This window comes from Xenopus laevis, chromosome 2S (genome assembly GCF_017654675.1).
Source record: "Xenopus laevis strain J_2021 chromosome 2S, Xenopus_laevis_v10.1, whole genome shotgun sequence".
NCBI lineage: Eukaryota > Metazoa > Chordata > Amphibia > Anura > Pipidae > Xenopus > Xenopus laevis.
Window position 1 is genome coordinate 20187362 of NC_054374.1, and position 13270 is coordinate 20200631.

The 13270-nt window shown below is 38.6% G+C and overlaps 1 protein-coding gene across 8 annotated transcripts in view; it reads left to right on the forward strand.

Moving 5' to 3' along the window:
• The window catches only part of itsn1.S (intersectin 1 S homeolog), a 90357-nt gene that overhangs the window by 10318 nt on the left and 66769 nt on the right, over nt 1–13270 (forward strand). For all 8 annotated transcript variants that reach the window (XM_041583418.1, XM_041583422.1, XM_041583419.1 and 5 more), the window contains exon 2: nt 11567–11626. In XM_041583418.1, coding sequence (XP_041439352.1) covers nt 11599–11626 — 28 coding nt within the window. In that variant the 5' untranslated portion in view covers nt 11567–11598. The remainder of the gene's footprint in view (nt 1–11566; nt 11627–13270) is intronic.

Genomic DNA, 13270 nt, shown 5'->3' on the forward strand with positions numbered 1-13270 from the left:
GTAAGTAATTTCTCAATAAAGACACTGCGAATTGAAAGTTAAAACTGCCTTGGTGTTTTTTTTCGTTAAGTAGAAATACATTTTTTTTAAAAAAATGATGTTACTGGTCTTTTAAGCGTCAGTGCTGGTGCTGGAAGCAACTATTTTAAATGTATAGGTCCCACACAGATATATGTGTACAAACATCTGCATGAACTGCTACAGTACAAAGGGCGTCCTGAACAAATCGCTCAATTATTGTGATATCCAAACCCTCAGGGAAGCACAATGCAGAACACTGGCTGAAATATTAGAAGCTATATATAGATCTGCTGAAACTACTTATCCGGCAATAATGAGAGAACATTTATAACTATTTCATTTACAGTTAAAAGAAGGAAAAGCCCAAGGTAATTGTATCATTGACAAAGAAGCAGAGCAAGTGAAACCTTAGATAAAAGTCATTGTTAAGCATTCACCTGCACTTGACGCCTATGATGTAGGGCAACTAAGGACTAAGCAGGGAGTCGTTCCAAGAGTAGCTGCCATTTTGTAAAAGTACATTGTCACACATGTTGTTTCCTTTAGGGCAGTACTTCTTAAACTTTGGGGCTAATTCCCCAGGGAGAGAGTGTCAGTTCAAGCTTTTCTTGAAGGTATAAGAAAACATTGGTTTTACACTATAAGATCCGCTCGAACGGATCTTAACCCGATATGCCCACTAACGGCTGAGCGTTATCGGATGAATCCGTATGTTTGGCCCTGGGGCCAAACGATCGGATTACAATACTAAGAATGGGCTCAGACAGGTCGTAGGTTCGCATCAACTAGCCGATGCGGTCCTGGATCGTACAAAAAGTCAAACTTGACCGATCGATATCTGGATGATTTTTGGCCTGATATCGATCGTCCGAAGCCCCCACACATGGGCAGATAAACTTTCTAAAGTCGAAAGGACCGATATCGGCAGCTTTAATCTCCCCGTGTATGGCCACCTTTAGTCATTCATCCATCTTTCCAAGAATATTTAGCACCCCCAATATCGTCCTAAATGACCTTCAGGCTAAAGGTGGGTGTACATTATAAGAGCTGCTTGTTTGGCAAGGTCACCATATAGGGTGAACTGGAATAGGGGCTGTCCAGCGTCAGACTGGGGGACCCGAGGCCCACCCCAGGCGCAAAGCACCCTCTGGCCCACCTCCCTGAACCGCACCCATGCACCCACCTTCCTTTTTAGTTCAGCTGCGCAGGGACCAGGGAGATAAGTTGGAAGCCGCTTCCGACGAAAGGTCTGGGCCGGTGGGTCCCACCAGTTTTTGTTCCGGTGTCCTGCTGGTCCAGTCAGACACTGGGGCTGTCTGGGCGAGGACCCCATCAATGAGTCGATGCAGTCTTCAATCTGACGTGAAAATCAAACCTGCACTATCGGCGTCTAGATGATTTTTGCCCGTATATTGTTTGGGTAGTCCCATTGGAGGGCCCATACCCGGCACTTTACCTGCCAACTCCAATCAACATCTTAAATCGACCCGTCTATGGCAACCTTAAAGCCGTTGGCATAGAATTCCTGTTTGCTCTCCACGTACCTCAGAAAGAAATAATGTAAATTTCAGGTGGGAAAAAATTTGCGTTGCTTAAACTTTCCGAAGAGCTTTTTAGGCTACTTGTAAAACCAAAGTGACACCTTTCCCCCAAAGATTTACATTATTGCTGGTGGAAAAGCATTTTCAGAATTGTCAGACGTGGAGATTAGTTGCCTGTATTGCCAGTGACTAATCTTCACATCTACCATAGTTCTTAAAGCAGAACATTAAATTTCTTATCAACCTTGTAAAGTTGCAATATTTGCTTTAACTTTTCCCGACTGTTCATTATACAGCCCCTTTATATCTTGTCCAGTTTGTGTAGCCTGTGTCCCTTAGCAAAGTCTTTTTTTTTTAAATGGGATGTTTACCTTTAAATTAACTTTTAGTATGATGTAGAGAGGGATATTCTGAGACAATTTGCAATTGGTTTTCATTTTTTATTATTTGGGTTTTTGCGTTTATTTAGCTTTTTATTCAGCAGCTCTTCAGTTTGCATCTTAACCAATCTGGTAACTATGGTCCAAATTACCCTAGCAACCATGCATTGATTTGAATAAGTGACTATTTGTGATTGTTTTTCTAATATTGAAGTTTAAAGCTTCATTTTTTCTCCTTCTAAAGCAGCTCTGGGAGGTGGAGGGTCGCTGACCTTGTAACTGAATTGATACATTTAGTCGATACATTTCTTATCTTTGTCCCTGCTGAGCAGAATCCCTGAGTCTCATTAAAGGCAGCTGTTAGATTTGATACAATAGTTGCTAATACTCCAGAGATGCTGCCGAGAAATGTATCAACTAAATGTAGCAAATTGTAACAGTTCAGATGCTTCTGGATCACTGCTAGGCTGAAACCCCAGAGACACTTAGGGCAAGGCCAGACGTGGTGTTTCTACGTGCATTTTTAAATAAAAGCTCAGTCGGGCGTAAATACACCACTGAAACCACACGCGAGCGTCAACATGCGTTTTTCAGCAGGTAGGTTTCTTTTCCCAACATGCACTTCTCATTGTTCTCGTTCCACATAATTCTGCTGGCTGGAAATTGGAAATAGAAAAGCGATTTAGAGATAGAAAAACTATTTACATGCAAAATGGAGCAGGAATCAATACACAACGTAATTACATCACCGGCTGTAAAAACATATATGCGTCATTTATCTCGCAAGAATTTGGACGCTGCATATTGAGCTAAAGTGTGGTTTCAAACTTGCGTATCCCATATAGTCTATTGATTTGGTCTTTTATTGACGTATTGGTGTTTCTGCTAAAAAACGCCAATACTGGCCTCCCGTGCACTGGTAGTGCAGTTTATGCGTATTTACGCCCGACTGAGCTTTTTTAAAAACGCAACGTAAAAACGCCACGTCTGACCTTGCCCTAACATAAAACTTCAAACTACAATTTTGGGAAAACGATAAAAAAATAAAAGATGGAAAGCAATTGAAAAAAGTCTTTATTTGTGGTGAATAATCACAAAACAACTCAACTGAAAACAGTGTTTTTAAGGTGAACAATCTCTTTAAAGCCATTTCTACCGAAAAGCTTTGTAGGTAGCGAATGTCAAAATAAGATAGCTTATAGTTCTAATTCACAGGACTCCTTGAGGTTAGGATTAAAGAGAAAGTAATCTGGAAAACTAATGAAATATAAAAGAGATTTGCTTTTGTCCCAAGTTATAGCAGCTGTAGCTCAGTGCTTGCAGCAATTATTTGGCTGTGGGCTTCATACAATTAAGCGAGATCAAAAAACACATTTTGTAAAGAGAAATGCAATTCTCTGATTAAGCAAAATCCATATTTTTAGCTGAGACCAAATGTTCTACCCTGTAAGGCAGTGGGAATTTTGCTGAATGTGCTTGTCTTTATTTGTCCTTCCCTTTCCTGTTGGTGAACTCGTGACACCCTTCTGGTGAATGACTTTTGCCACAGAAAACACTAATAAAAAAGCTGCTGCTTTATGCCCAGCACAGATATTGATGGAATGCATTTACGTTGAGTGTTACTGACATTTATGGCTGTGAGAATTCAGAAACACAGGCACTTTATACAGGAGTCTCTCTCTGCTTGAGTGAGACTATGATATATAATAATATTGTAATAAAGCCATATCACTTGGGCAGAAATCTAGTACATTAGCACAAGGCTGCTCTTAAAGGGATACTGTCATGGGAAAAATTTTTTTTCAAAATGAATCAGTTAATAGTGCTACTCCAGCAGAATTCTGCATTGAAATCCATTTCTCAAAAGAGCAAACAGATTTTTTAATATTCAATTTTGAAATCTGACATGGGGCTAGACATATTGTCAGTTTCCCAGCTGCCCACAGTCATGTGACTTGTGCTCTGATAAACTTCAATCACTCTTTACTGCTGTACTGCAAGTTAGAGTGATATCACCCCCTCCCTTTTTCCCCCAAGCAGCCAAACAAAAGAACAATGGGAAGGTAACCAGATAGCAGCTCCCTAACACAAGATAACAGCTGCCTGGTAGATCTAAGAACAACACTCAATAGTAAAAACCTATGTCCCACTGAGACCCATTCAGTTACATTGAGAAGGAAAAACAGCAGCCTGCCAGAAAGCATTTCTCTCCTAAAGTACAGGCACAAGTCACATGACTGGGGGCAGCAGGGAAATTGACAACATGTCCAGCCCCATGTCAGATTTCAAAATTGAATATAAAAAAAATGTTTGCTCTTTTGAGAAATGGATTTCAGTGGAGAATTCTGCTGGAGTAGCACTATTAACTGATGCGTTTTGAAAGAAACATGTTTTCCGATGACAGGATCCCTTTAAAGGAACAGTAGCATCAAAAAATTTAATTGTTTTAAAGTAATAAAAATATAATGCAGTGTTGCCCTGCACTGGTAAAACTGCTGTGTTTGCTTCAGAAACACTACTATAGTTTATATAAATAAGTTGCTGTGTAACAATGGGGGCAGCCATTCAAAGGAGAAAAGGCTCAAGTTACACAGCAGATAAGCTCTGTAGAACATAATGTTATCTGTTATCTATTATTTATCCTGTGCCATATAGCTGTTTTTCAATTTCTGCCATTGCTACTACGGAGCTTGTTTATATGAACAATAGTAGTGTTTCTGAAGCAAACAGATCAGTTTTACCATTGCAGGGCAATACTACATGATATTTTCATTACTTTAAAACACTTTCAGTTTTTGGTGTTACTGTTCCTTTAAATTTAAGCTAAAATAAGAGTGTTTGCACACAATTGAGCTTCCTAGTACAGGTATGTACTGTTATCCAGAATGCTCAGGGCCTGGGGTTTTCTGGATAAGGAGTCTTTCCGTAACTTTGTACTCCATACTTTGGCTACTAAAAAATAAATTTAAGCATTAAATACAGTTAATAGGATTGATTGCCTCCAATGAGGGTGAATTATATCTTAGGATCCAGTACAACCTACTGTTTTACTATTATAGGGGCAAAGGAATCAATTTTTAAAATTTTGAATTATTTGTTTAAAATGGAGTCTGTGGGAGATTGCCTTCCTGTAATTTGGAGCCTTCTGGATAACAGGTTTACGGTAACTGACACCATACCTGTACTGGTCAACAATAATTCGTAATTCGCCTTGAAATTGGCTGTTAGAATTATTATTATCATCATTATTATTCCTTTATATAACAGCCAGCCTAAGGGGGTTGGAAATTGCTCCCTGTGAGTCGGTCATAGACTATCATGGTCTCTTCTCAATCTGAGGAATCTGCTTTTCAATATCCAGTATACACCACTGGCATAACTTTGTTACTACTATATTCTTATTACCAGCAAGCCTCTGTCAGTGAACTGCACATATTAAAGGGGAACTATTGGGAAAATTAAAATTTAATATAAGCTTCCTCATACTAAAGTAAAAAACTTTCTAAGCACAATCAAATATTCTGCGTTGTTTCTGAAATAATCAAGTTTATATTCACTATCCCTCTCTCAGCATCTGTGTCTCTTCATTCCATCTTCATGCAGCAGTTGGGTGTCAGAATAATGATCCAATATATCGTATAGGGGGGCTCCTTTCTTATCAGCTCACTCAAATAACTGATTCCAGTACAAACAAAATCTGAGAAAATAACTATTTTGCACAAGTTCTGCATGTAGAGAGACAGGATTTGTGGTGATTTTAATAGAGTGAGCTCTAAAACATCTTCTAGGCAAAAGGAGCCCCCCTATAAGATATATTGGATCATTCATCTGACACCCAACTCATGAATGAAGACAGAACGAGGAGAAACAGATTCTGAGAGAGGAATAGTGAAAATAAACTTAATTATTATAATTAAACTTAATTGTTTCATAAATGGTACAGAATTTTGAATTGATTGTATGTAGAAAGTTTCTTATTTCAGTTTGCTGAAGCTTCATTTTTGCCATAGTTCCCCTTTATGATCAGGTTTCAGATAATAAAAAAGAAATTCCGATTGTTATAGAAATATTCAGTGAGCGCTTCATATGACAGAGGTAAAAATGAACAAGCTGTCAGTGCCGACTTTAGAGAAAGTGATGTATCATTTAATAAGTCTCCGAGGATTTGCAGCCTCTTATTGGCAACCCCCTCGGGACCCATACTGACACCCACATGCAAAATGTTTGCAAACTGAAGCAGGAACCGAGCAGCACCAGCTGTGTTTATTCAGACTGTCCTTTCTTTTCCTCCTGGAAACAGCGTGGACAGACAATGTGGAATCCTTGCAGGCGCGCAAGTGGATTAAACATTAATGTTAAAGAACGAGTGTCTGAGTTCTGCGCGAGTGATGACACTCTACAGAAGCACCCTATTAGTGCTATACGATCATTCAGCCTCTCAATTTGGCTAAATTCCTTCAGCCCTTCAGTCTCAACAGTGACTTTGGGAACTTCATAAACCCTACGTTAGAATTTATATGGGCAGCCAAATATATACACTTAGCCAAAGCTTTTATAATTAGCTAGTATTTGCTCATTTAAGGTGTTCATTACAGTATAATCCTTTGTAAAACAGTAACTATTCTCACAATTTCTACTCTGCATAACCAAAAGTGATTGAATAAATGTCACATGAGTGGGTAGCGAAATACAGGTATGGAACCTGTTATCCAGAATGCTTTGGATCTGGGGTGTTCCGGATAACAGATCTTTCCATAATTTGGATCTTCATACCTTAAAGGAGTTGTTCATCTTTATGATAACTTTTAGTATGTTATAGAATGGCCAATCCTAAGAAACGTTTTAATTGGCCTTCAGTTTTTTTTTTCTATATGCCTTTTTTCTGACTCTTTCCAGCTTTTCAATGTGGGTCACTGACCCCATCTAAAAGCAAATGCTCTGTAAGGCTGCAATTGTATTGTTATTGCTACTTTTTATTACGGTACTCCTCTTTCTATTTAGGCCTCTCCTATTCATATTCCAGTCTCAATCTCAAATCAGTGCATGGTTGCTAGGGTAATTTGGACACTAGCAACCAGATTACTGAAATTGCAAATTGGAGAGCTGCCGAATAAAAAGCTAGATAACTAAAAAAACACAAATAATAAAGAATGAAAAACAATTTCAAATTGTCTCAGAGTATCACTCTCTATTGCATACTAAGTTACTTTAAAGGTGAACAACCTCTTCGAGTCTACTAGAAAAGCATGTAAGTATTAAATAAACCAGTTTGGTTTTGCTTCCAGTAAGGATTAATTATAGTTTAGTTTGGATCAAGAATATGAGTGCTAGAACAATCCCCCTTTTTTTTGTAATTTTTCTTTTCTTACCCAGATAGCTTGTTGGTTATCTGCTGTCCAAATTAGGCCCTTATGAATTGCAGCCCCATGGCTACATTGTAGTTAGAAGATATAATATAATATAGTTTATAAACTATATCAGCGCTGCTGAAGGAAATGCACCATTATTGCTAGTGTAGCATTATATTTTTAAGTGAATGCTAAAACCTGTCTGTTTTCATGTTATTGGCCCTTTAATAAGTTTAAGTCTAGCTAGTTGTCTAATCAGTATGGGTTATGGTGGCCATACACGGGCAGATAAAGCTGCCGATATCGGTCTTTTGGACCGATTTGACAGCTTATCTGCCCGTGTATGGGGGCTTCCGACGGGTCTTCCCGATCGATATTTGGCCACGATATCGATCGGGAAGGTTGGATTTTTACCCGACTGACCCGTCGGAGCCGCTTGGCGCATCGTAATTCGATCGTTCGGCCATACGGCTGAACGTTCGAATTACCCCCGATATAGCCATGCAGTTTAGTGGCATATCGGGGAAAGATCCGCTCGTTTGTCGCCAAACAAGCGGATCTTTGAGTCTATGGCCACCTTAAGATCACACTGGGAGATTCAGGGAGATTTAGTCACAATTTAGCGAGATTTAGTCGGGCGATAATATCTCCCGATTTAGTCGGGCGATTAAATCTCCCGATTTAGCCGGGCGACTTAATCTCCCCAAATCTCCCAGTGTGACCTTACCCTAAAATTCCCTCAGAGAGATGGCAGTTTTAATGAGCCTGCAAGGATATTTGTAGTCAGACAGGTGGCTATACATGGGCTGATAAAAGATGCAGACAAAGTGGGCATCTTATTAACCCATGCATGGGGCCCTCCTGGCTGATCATTTCTCTGCCCAACATGTGGGTGAAAATTAGACTGTTGTCTGTCAAGCAGGTTTGAAAATCCCGTTGGGCAAGGATAAATTGATGTGGTCCTCTCCTGATGGGTCTACCTATGATCAGGTCATTGGCTTGTCTTCCAAATGCTTTGATCATCCAGATTTTGCCCATGGTGTCAGTGTCCTAATCCATTAAAGGGGAACTATGAAAATTTAATATAACGCTTCATCATACTGAAATAAGAAACTTTCTTTTTCTTTTTTAACGTACAATCAATTAAATATTCTGCTTCATTTCTGAATTAATCAAGTTTATCTTCACTATTCCTCTCTCAGCATCTGTTTCTCTTCATTCTGTCTTCATGCAGCAGTTGGGTGTCAGATAATCATCGACCGTTAGATCCAATAGATCTTATAAAGAGGGCTCCCTTTCCTAGCAGATGAATTAGAGCTCACTCAAATAACTGATTCCAGTGCAAACAAAATCTAACAAAATAACTGCCTTTTGCACATATCCTGCATGTAGAGAGACATGAAGTTTGGTAATTTTAATAGAGTGAGCTCTAATACATCTTCTAGGCAAAAGGAAGCCCCCTATAAGATATATTGATCTGTCAATGACACCCAACTGCTGCGTGAAGACATAATGAAGAGAAACAGATGCTGAGAGAAATAGTGAAGATGAACTTTATTCAGAAACGGTACAATATTTTTAATTGTTTAGAAATTTAGAAAGTTTCTTATTTCAGTATGTTGATGCTTATATTAAATTTTAATTTTTTGTGATAGTTCCCCTTTAAAGATCCAGTCTAGACCAGATTATCAGCTCGAATGAAACTGAATAAGGAGATCCTAACCATTGCTATAAGGGCAAAATAAAGGCACAATTAAAAAAAAAAAAAATTGTCTCAGTATCTGTTTACTTCTAAGGGGTTTTCTTAGACAAACTTGTCTTTTAATCCTTCTATATTTTATAATATTCTTTCATAAAGAACTTTTGCCATCAAAAGCTGACCCCATTGCAGCAATTGCTCAATCCACGTTTGTCCCAGTAGCTATGGAAATGGTATTTGCTTCCATAGAACAGGAGTCTTTCCAACTGGGTTTCGCTTCATAGGTTTTCTGCTTTCTGTGAGTCCCATTGACATTATTTCAAAAGAAACCAGCCCGTGGCCCTTTTATATCCAGACCAGCTATAGGGAAACATTGGGACACCTTGTTTCTAAAAAAGCTAGAAATGGAACAATTTGCCAGTGAATAAATAAAGGCCTGTTTAATTCCACACTTTAGTGACAAACATAATGCATTTGGGGCTTTTCCTGCCCTTCACATCTCCACCATTTTTAAGAATAATAAAAGATGCTGAATAGATGCTTTTCAGAAGAGTATCGTTCTTGTCTCATTGCTGCTTTTATGCTTCACAAGACCATCCGAGAAGACATGGAACTGCTATTTTCATGGAAAAAAAAGTGGCCTTTTAATTAAGTTATTTATAAAGAGCCAACTTGTTTCTGTGCAGATTGCAATTACATTACGCTAAATTCCCTTCCCTCTCCAAAGTCACTGCTCGCTTCTCTTTCCTGACTCTGCATACTTGATATAAATGCTTCATAGTGATTCACTGGGGAGCTGGTTCCAAAGTTTATAATGAATAGTGTATTACAACAGATTTCTTTCATCCACAACTCCCACTGGTCCCTAGCAATCAATAACATTTTGAGGAATAGCATGAAGGACAGGTTGTACTTTGAAAAATTATTGACTATCAAAGCATATATATTGATTATTATGTATTGATTTGCATGTATGAATACTAGGGGGTAGATTTATGAAAGAGTGAAGTTCCGCTACTAGAGTGAAATTCTGCAGCCCTCAATTCATTTCTATGGGATTTTGAAAGGCGTATTTATCAATGGGTGAAAGTGAAAGTTCACCCTTTGTATGCTGCAGACTTTGTTCCCTCCAGAGTGAGTTGGCAGCTTTGTCCTTTTTATGGTACCCACCAATGGTCTGCCAAAAAGATCTACTTGTATCTGGGCAACAATTCTGTTGAAGGAGTGTATTGGTGTTGATGCGTCCACGTTCCACAAGTCTTTGTAGGCCATACTGTATCTGGCCAGCAATTGGATCAGCCCATAGTGGTCAAGCACACAGCTCACCCAATCAAGGCTAGATCTGCCTGTTTGGAACCCTTGAGAAAAAGTGCATGACCTGTTTACATAAAGCCATGGAAACACAGCTGTATTTTGGGTCCATGCTGCCCCAAGCAGCCAGCCAATCGCTGATCACCACATCAATGGTCCCACACGTCACCGGCCCACCCCCCCACATCACCGACAACCTTACCCCCAACCCTCCTACAGTCAATGAACCCCAACGTTACCCCTCCACTTCCGTCCTCTGGTAATGTGTCCAATGATTAGTCTGCTTGGCACAGGTCTGGTTACAGAACTATCAACGGCCTGATTTGGTTACAAATTAATATAAAGTATATAATATATATATATATGTGTGTATATATATGTGTATATGTATATATATGTGTGTGTGTATAAATATATATGTGTTTATATATATATATACAGACAAATACAAGAGTCCTCTGCACTCAACCCATTATCAATATATTTAAGACAGAGACATTTTGTGCATACTGCTACTGAAAAATGCCTTACCCTTTAAACAAAACAGGGATTGTTTGTCCATATATTGCAATATATTTAAGCTGGCCAACTACGTCAAAGTCATCCCATATCTGGCCAGTCCTATGCTCAATTTTCATCTGATTCATTAAGAATTCTATGGTTTAATTATACATTTTATAAAAGGGACGAATACGTTTTACCTGTAACTTACTAGCTGCTTTCAAAGTAAAACTCCCAAACTTGGCTGCCCTTTTATTAGACACCAGTGGGATCACCTGACTATAGCTGGAGGGGGTGGGAGCTACAACATAGAGCTGGTCACTGCTCTTGTAGAACTATAACAAACAAGGGAAAGTTGTGCTCACCACTAGTTTTTAAAATCATTAGGCGGGGGTGCAATGAGGGTGTGACCACAAAATATTTAATGTATAATTAAACCATAGAATTCTTAATGAATCAGATGAAAATTATATATATATATATATATATATATATATATATATATATATATATATATATATATATATATATATATATATATATATATATATATATATATATATATATATATAATTATGCTTTGGCTCAGCACGTGAGTGGCCAATTCTCAAAAGATCTACTTGTACGGTGACATTTATCGAATGAGTTGATCTTCTGTAATGTGGCCATCTCTGTAGTCTTTCTACACAACTGTAAAAAGTCTTACTGCCTAATAAATACTTGTCCATCAACCATTTTGCAATCTATACCTCTTTCTAATCCTAGGCACCTACTAGCAAGCTAATAGTGATACAACCATGGCTCAGTTTGGAACTCCTTTTGGGGGTAAGTATTTCCATCCTCAGGCTAACTAAAATCCGTAAATTGTCTTTAAGGATGTGTTAGCTATTTGTTGGGGGAGCTGCATTAATTCCTGTATTTGCTATCTGTGAATGATAGAAATCAGTGATTGCACTACTGGGGATCACTGAATAGGCAACTGTTATGGTAGTATGTATAGTTCATTCATGATAAAAAAATATATATTTAAAAAAAAAAAAAAAATAAATAAATATATATATATATATATATATATATATATATATATATATATATATATATATATATACTTACTGTATAACAAGTCCCTGTTGCATTATGGGTGAATTCTGGAGTTTCCTTTATCAACGTTCTGAGTGGAGAGGTTTTAGAAACAAAACAAATTTTCTCTAAAAGCACGAGTGCCAGTTATTTTCATTTGGATACAAACAGCCCAGAAAGTTGGAACTCAGAACTAGGCATGGGCGAATCTTTTCACCTTGTTTCGCCGCGAAAATGACGCCTATAGACTTGCATGGCATCACACGTCAAAAAAAAAAAAAAAAAAAGACGCGCGTCAAAAAAGTGAATGAAAATAACTGGCATTCGTGCTTTTTAGACTGACATTTGTGCTTTTTAGACATTAATGGGCGTCCGCGATATTTCGCTGGTGGCAAATTTTTGGCAAAGCGAAACGAGTCAAATTCGCCCAAGCCTACTCAGAACCTCTAAATCCAAATGTAGCAACATCTTCATCTTACCCACTCCTCTTTGATCTATTATAAGTCATTGTATACCTTGTATCCTAAAATAATCTAAATTTCCTGAGACACAGAAATGTTTAGTCTAATTCTCATGCCTCTCCCTGACACACACACATACGCTCCAAAGGAAAGGCCTCACCTTGTGATACCAGCAGGTGCTCCCAGACCTTATTCACTCTGACCAGGCAGGCTTCACCTACACACACACTCACGGCAGGTTATTTCATCACTTAACTTGTTTACAACAAACCTTGAACTGTGATGACAAAAAGAAATGACATGCATCTGTGCCGTTGGGAGAAATGCTACTCATTCAGCAACTTCAAATGCCAATAACAAAGCAGGTTCTGGAAGTCTCAGCACAACATAGCCCTGCAGAATGAATGTTTTATTTTTGTCCTGGGGTTGTTTCCCCCCATACAGAGTCTGTGGAACTGGATTTTTTTCCCTTGTCATATTAAATATTTTCCAGTAATATTTTATCAAACCCCTGTGTAGCCTAAACACAGAAAGGATTTAGCAAATAAGTTGGAAAGTGTTACTGTGTATAGCGTGTCTATAATGCTTTGTGAACAGGTGCATTCATTTGTCTCATCTGTGGGAGAGCGCTGCATGCCAGTGTGTGCTCCTTTGGCTGAATCTTCTCCCACAGACTTTGCAGTGTGCAAACAAATCATAGGTTTAAAGGAGAACTAAAGCCTGTTTGCACTTGGGGGTGCCAAATGTTAGGCACCCCCAAGTGATTGTATTGACTTACCTGAAACCCCGGGCCGGTGCTCCTATCGGCAGAAAACTGCACCATCCCGGGGTTAACCCTATTGTACTCTGTAATCCTTGTTTGTTATCCACCATTTATTCCCTGTTTGCTGTAACCGCAGTAAAGCACTGCGTATCTTGACAGCGCTAT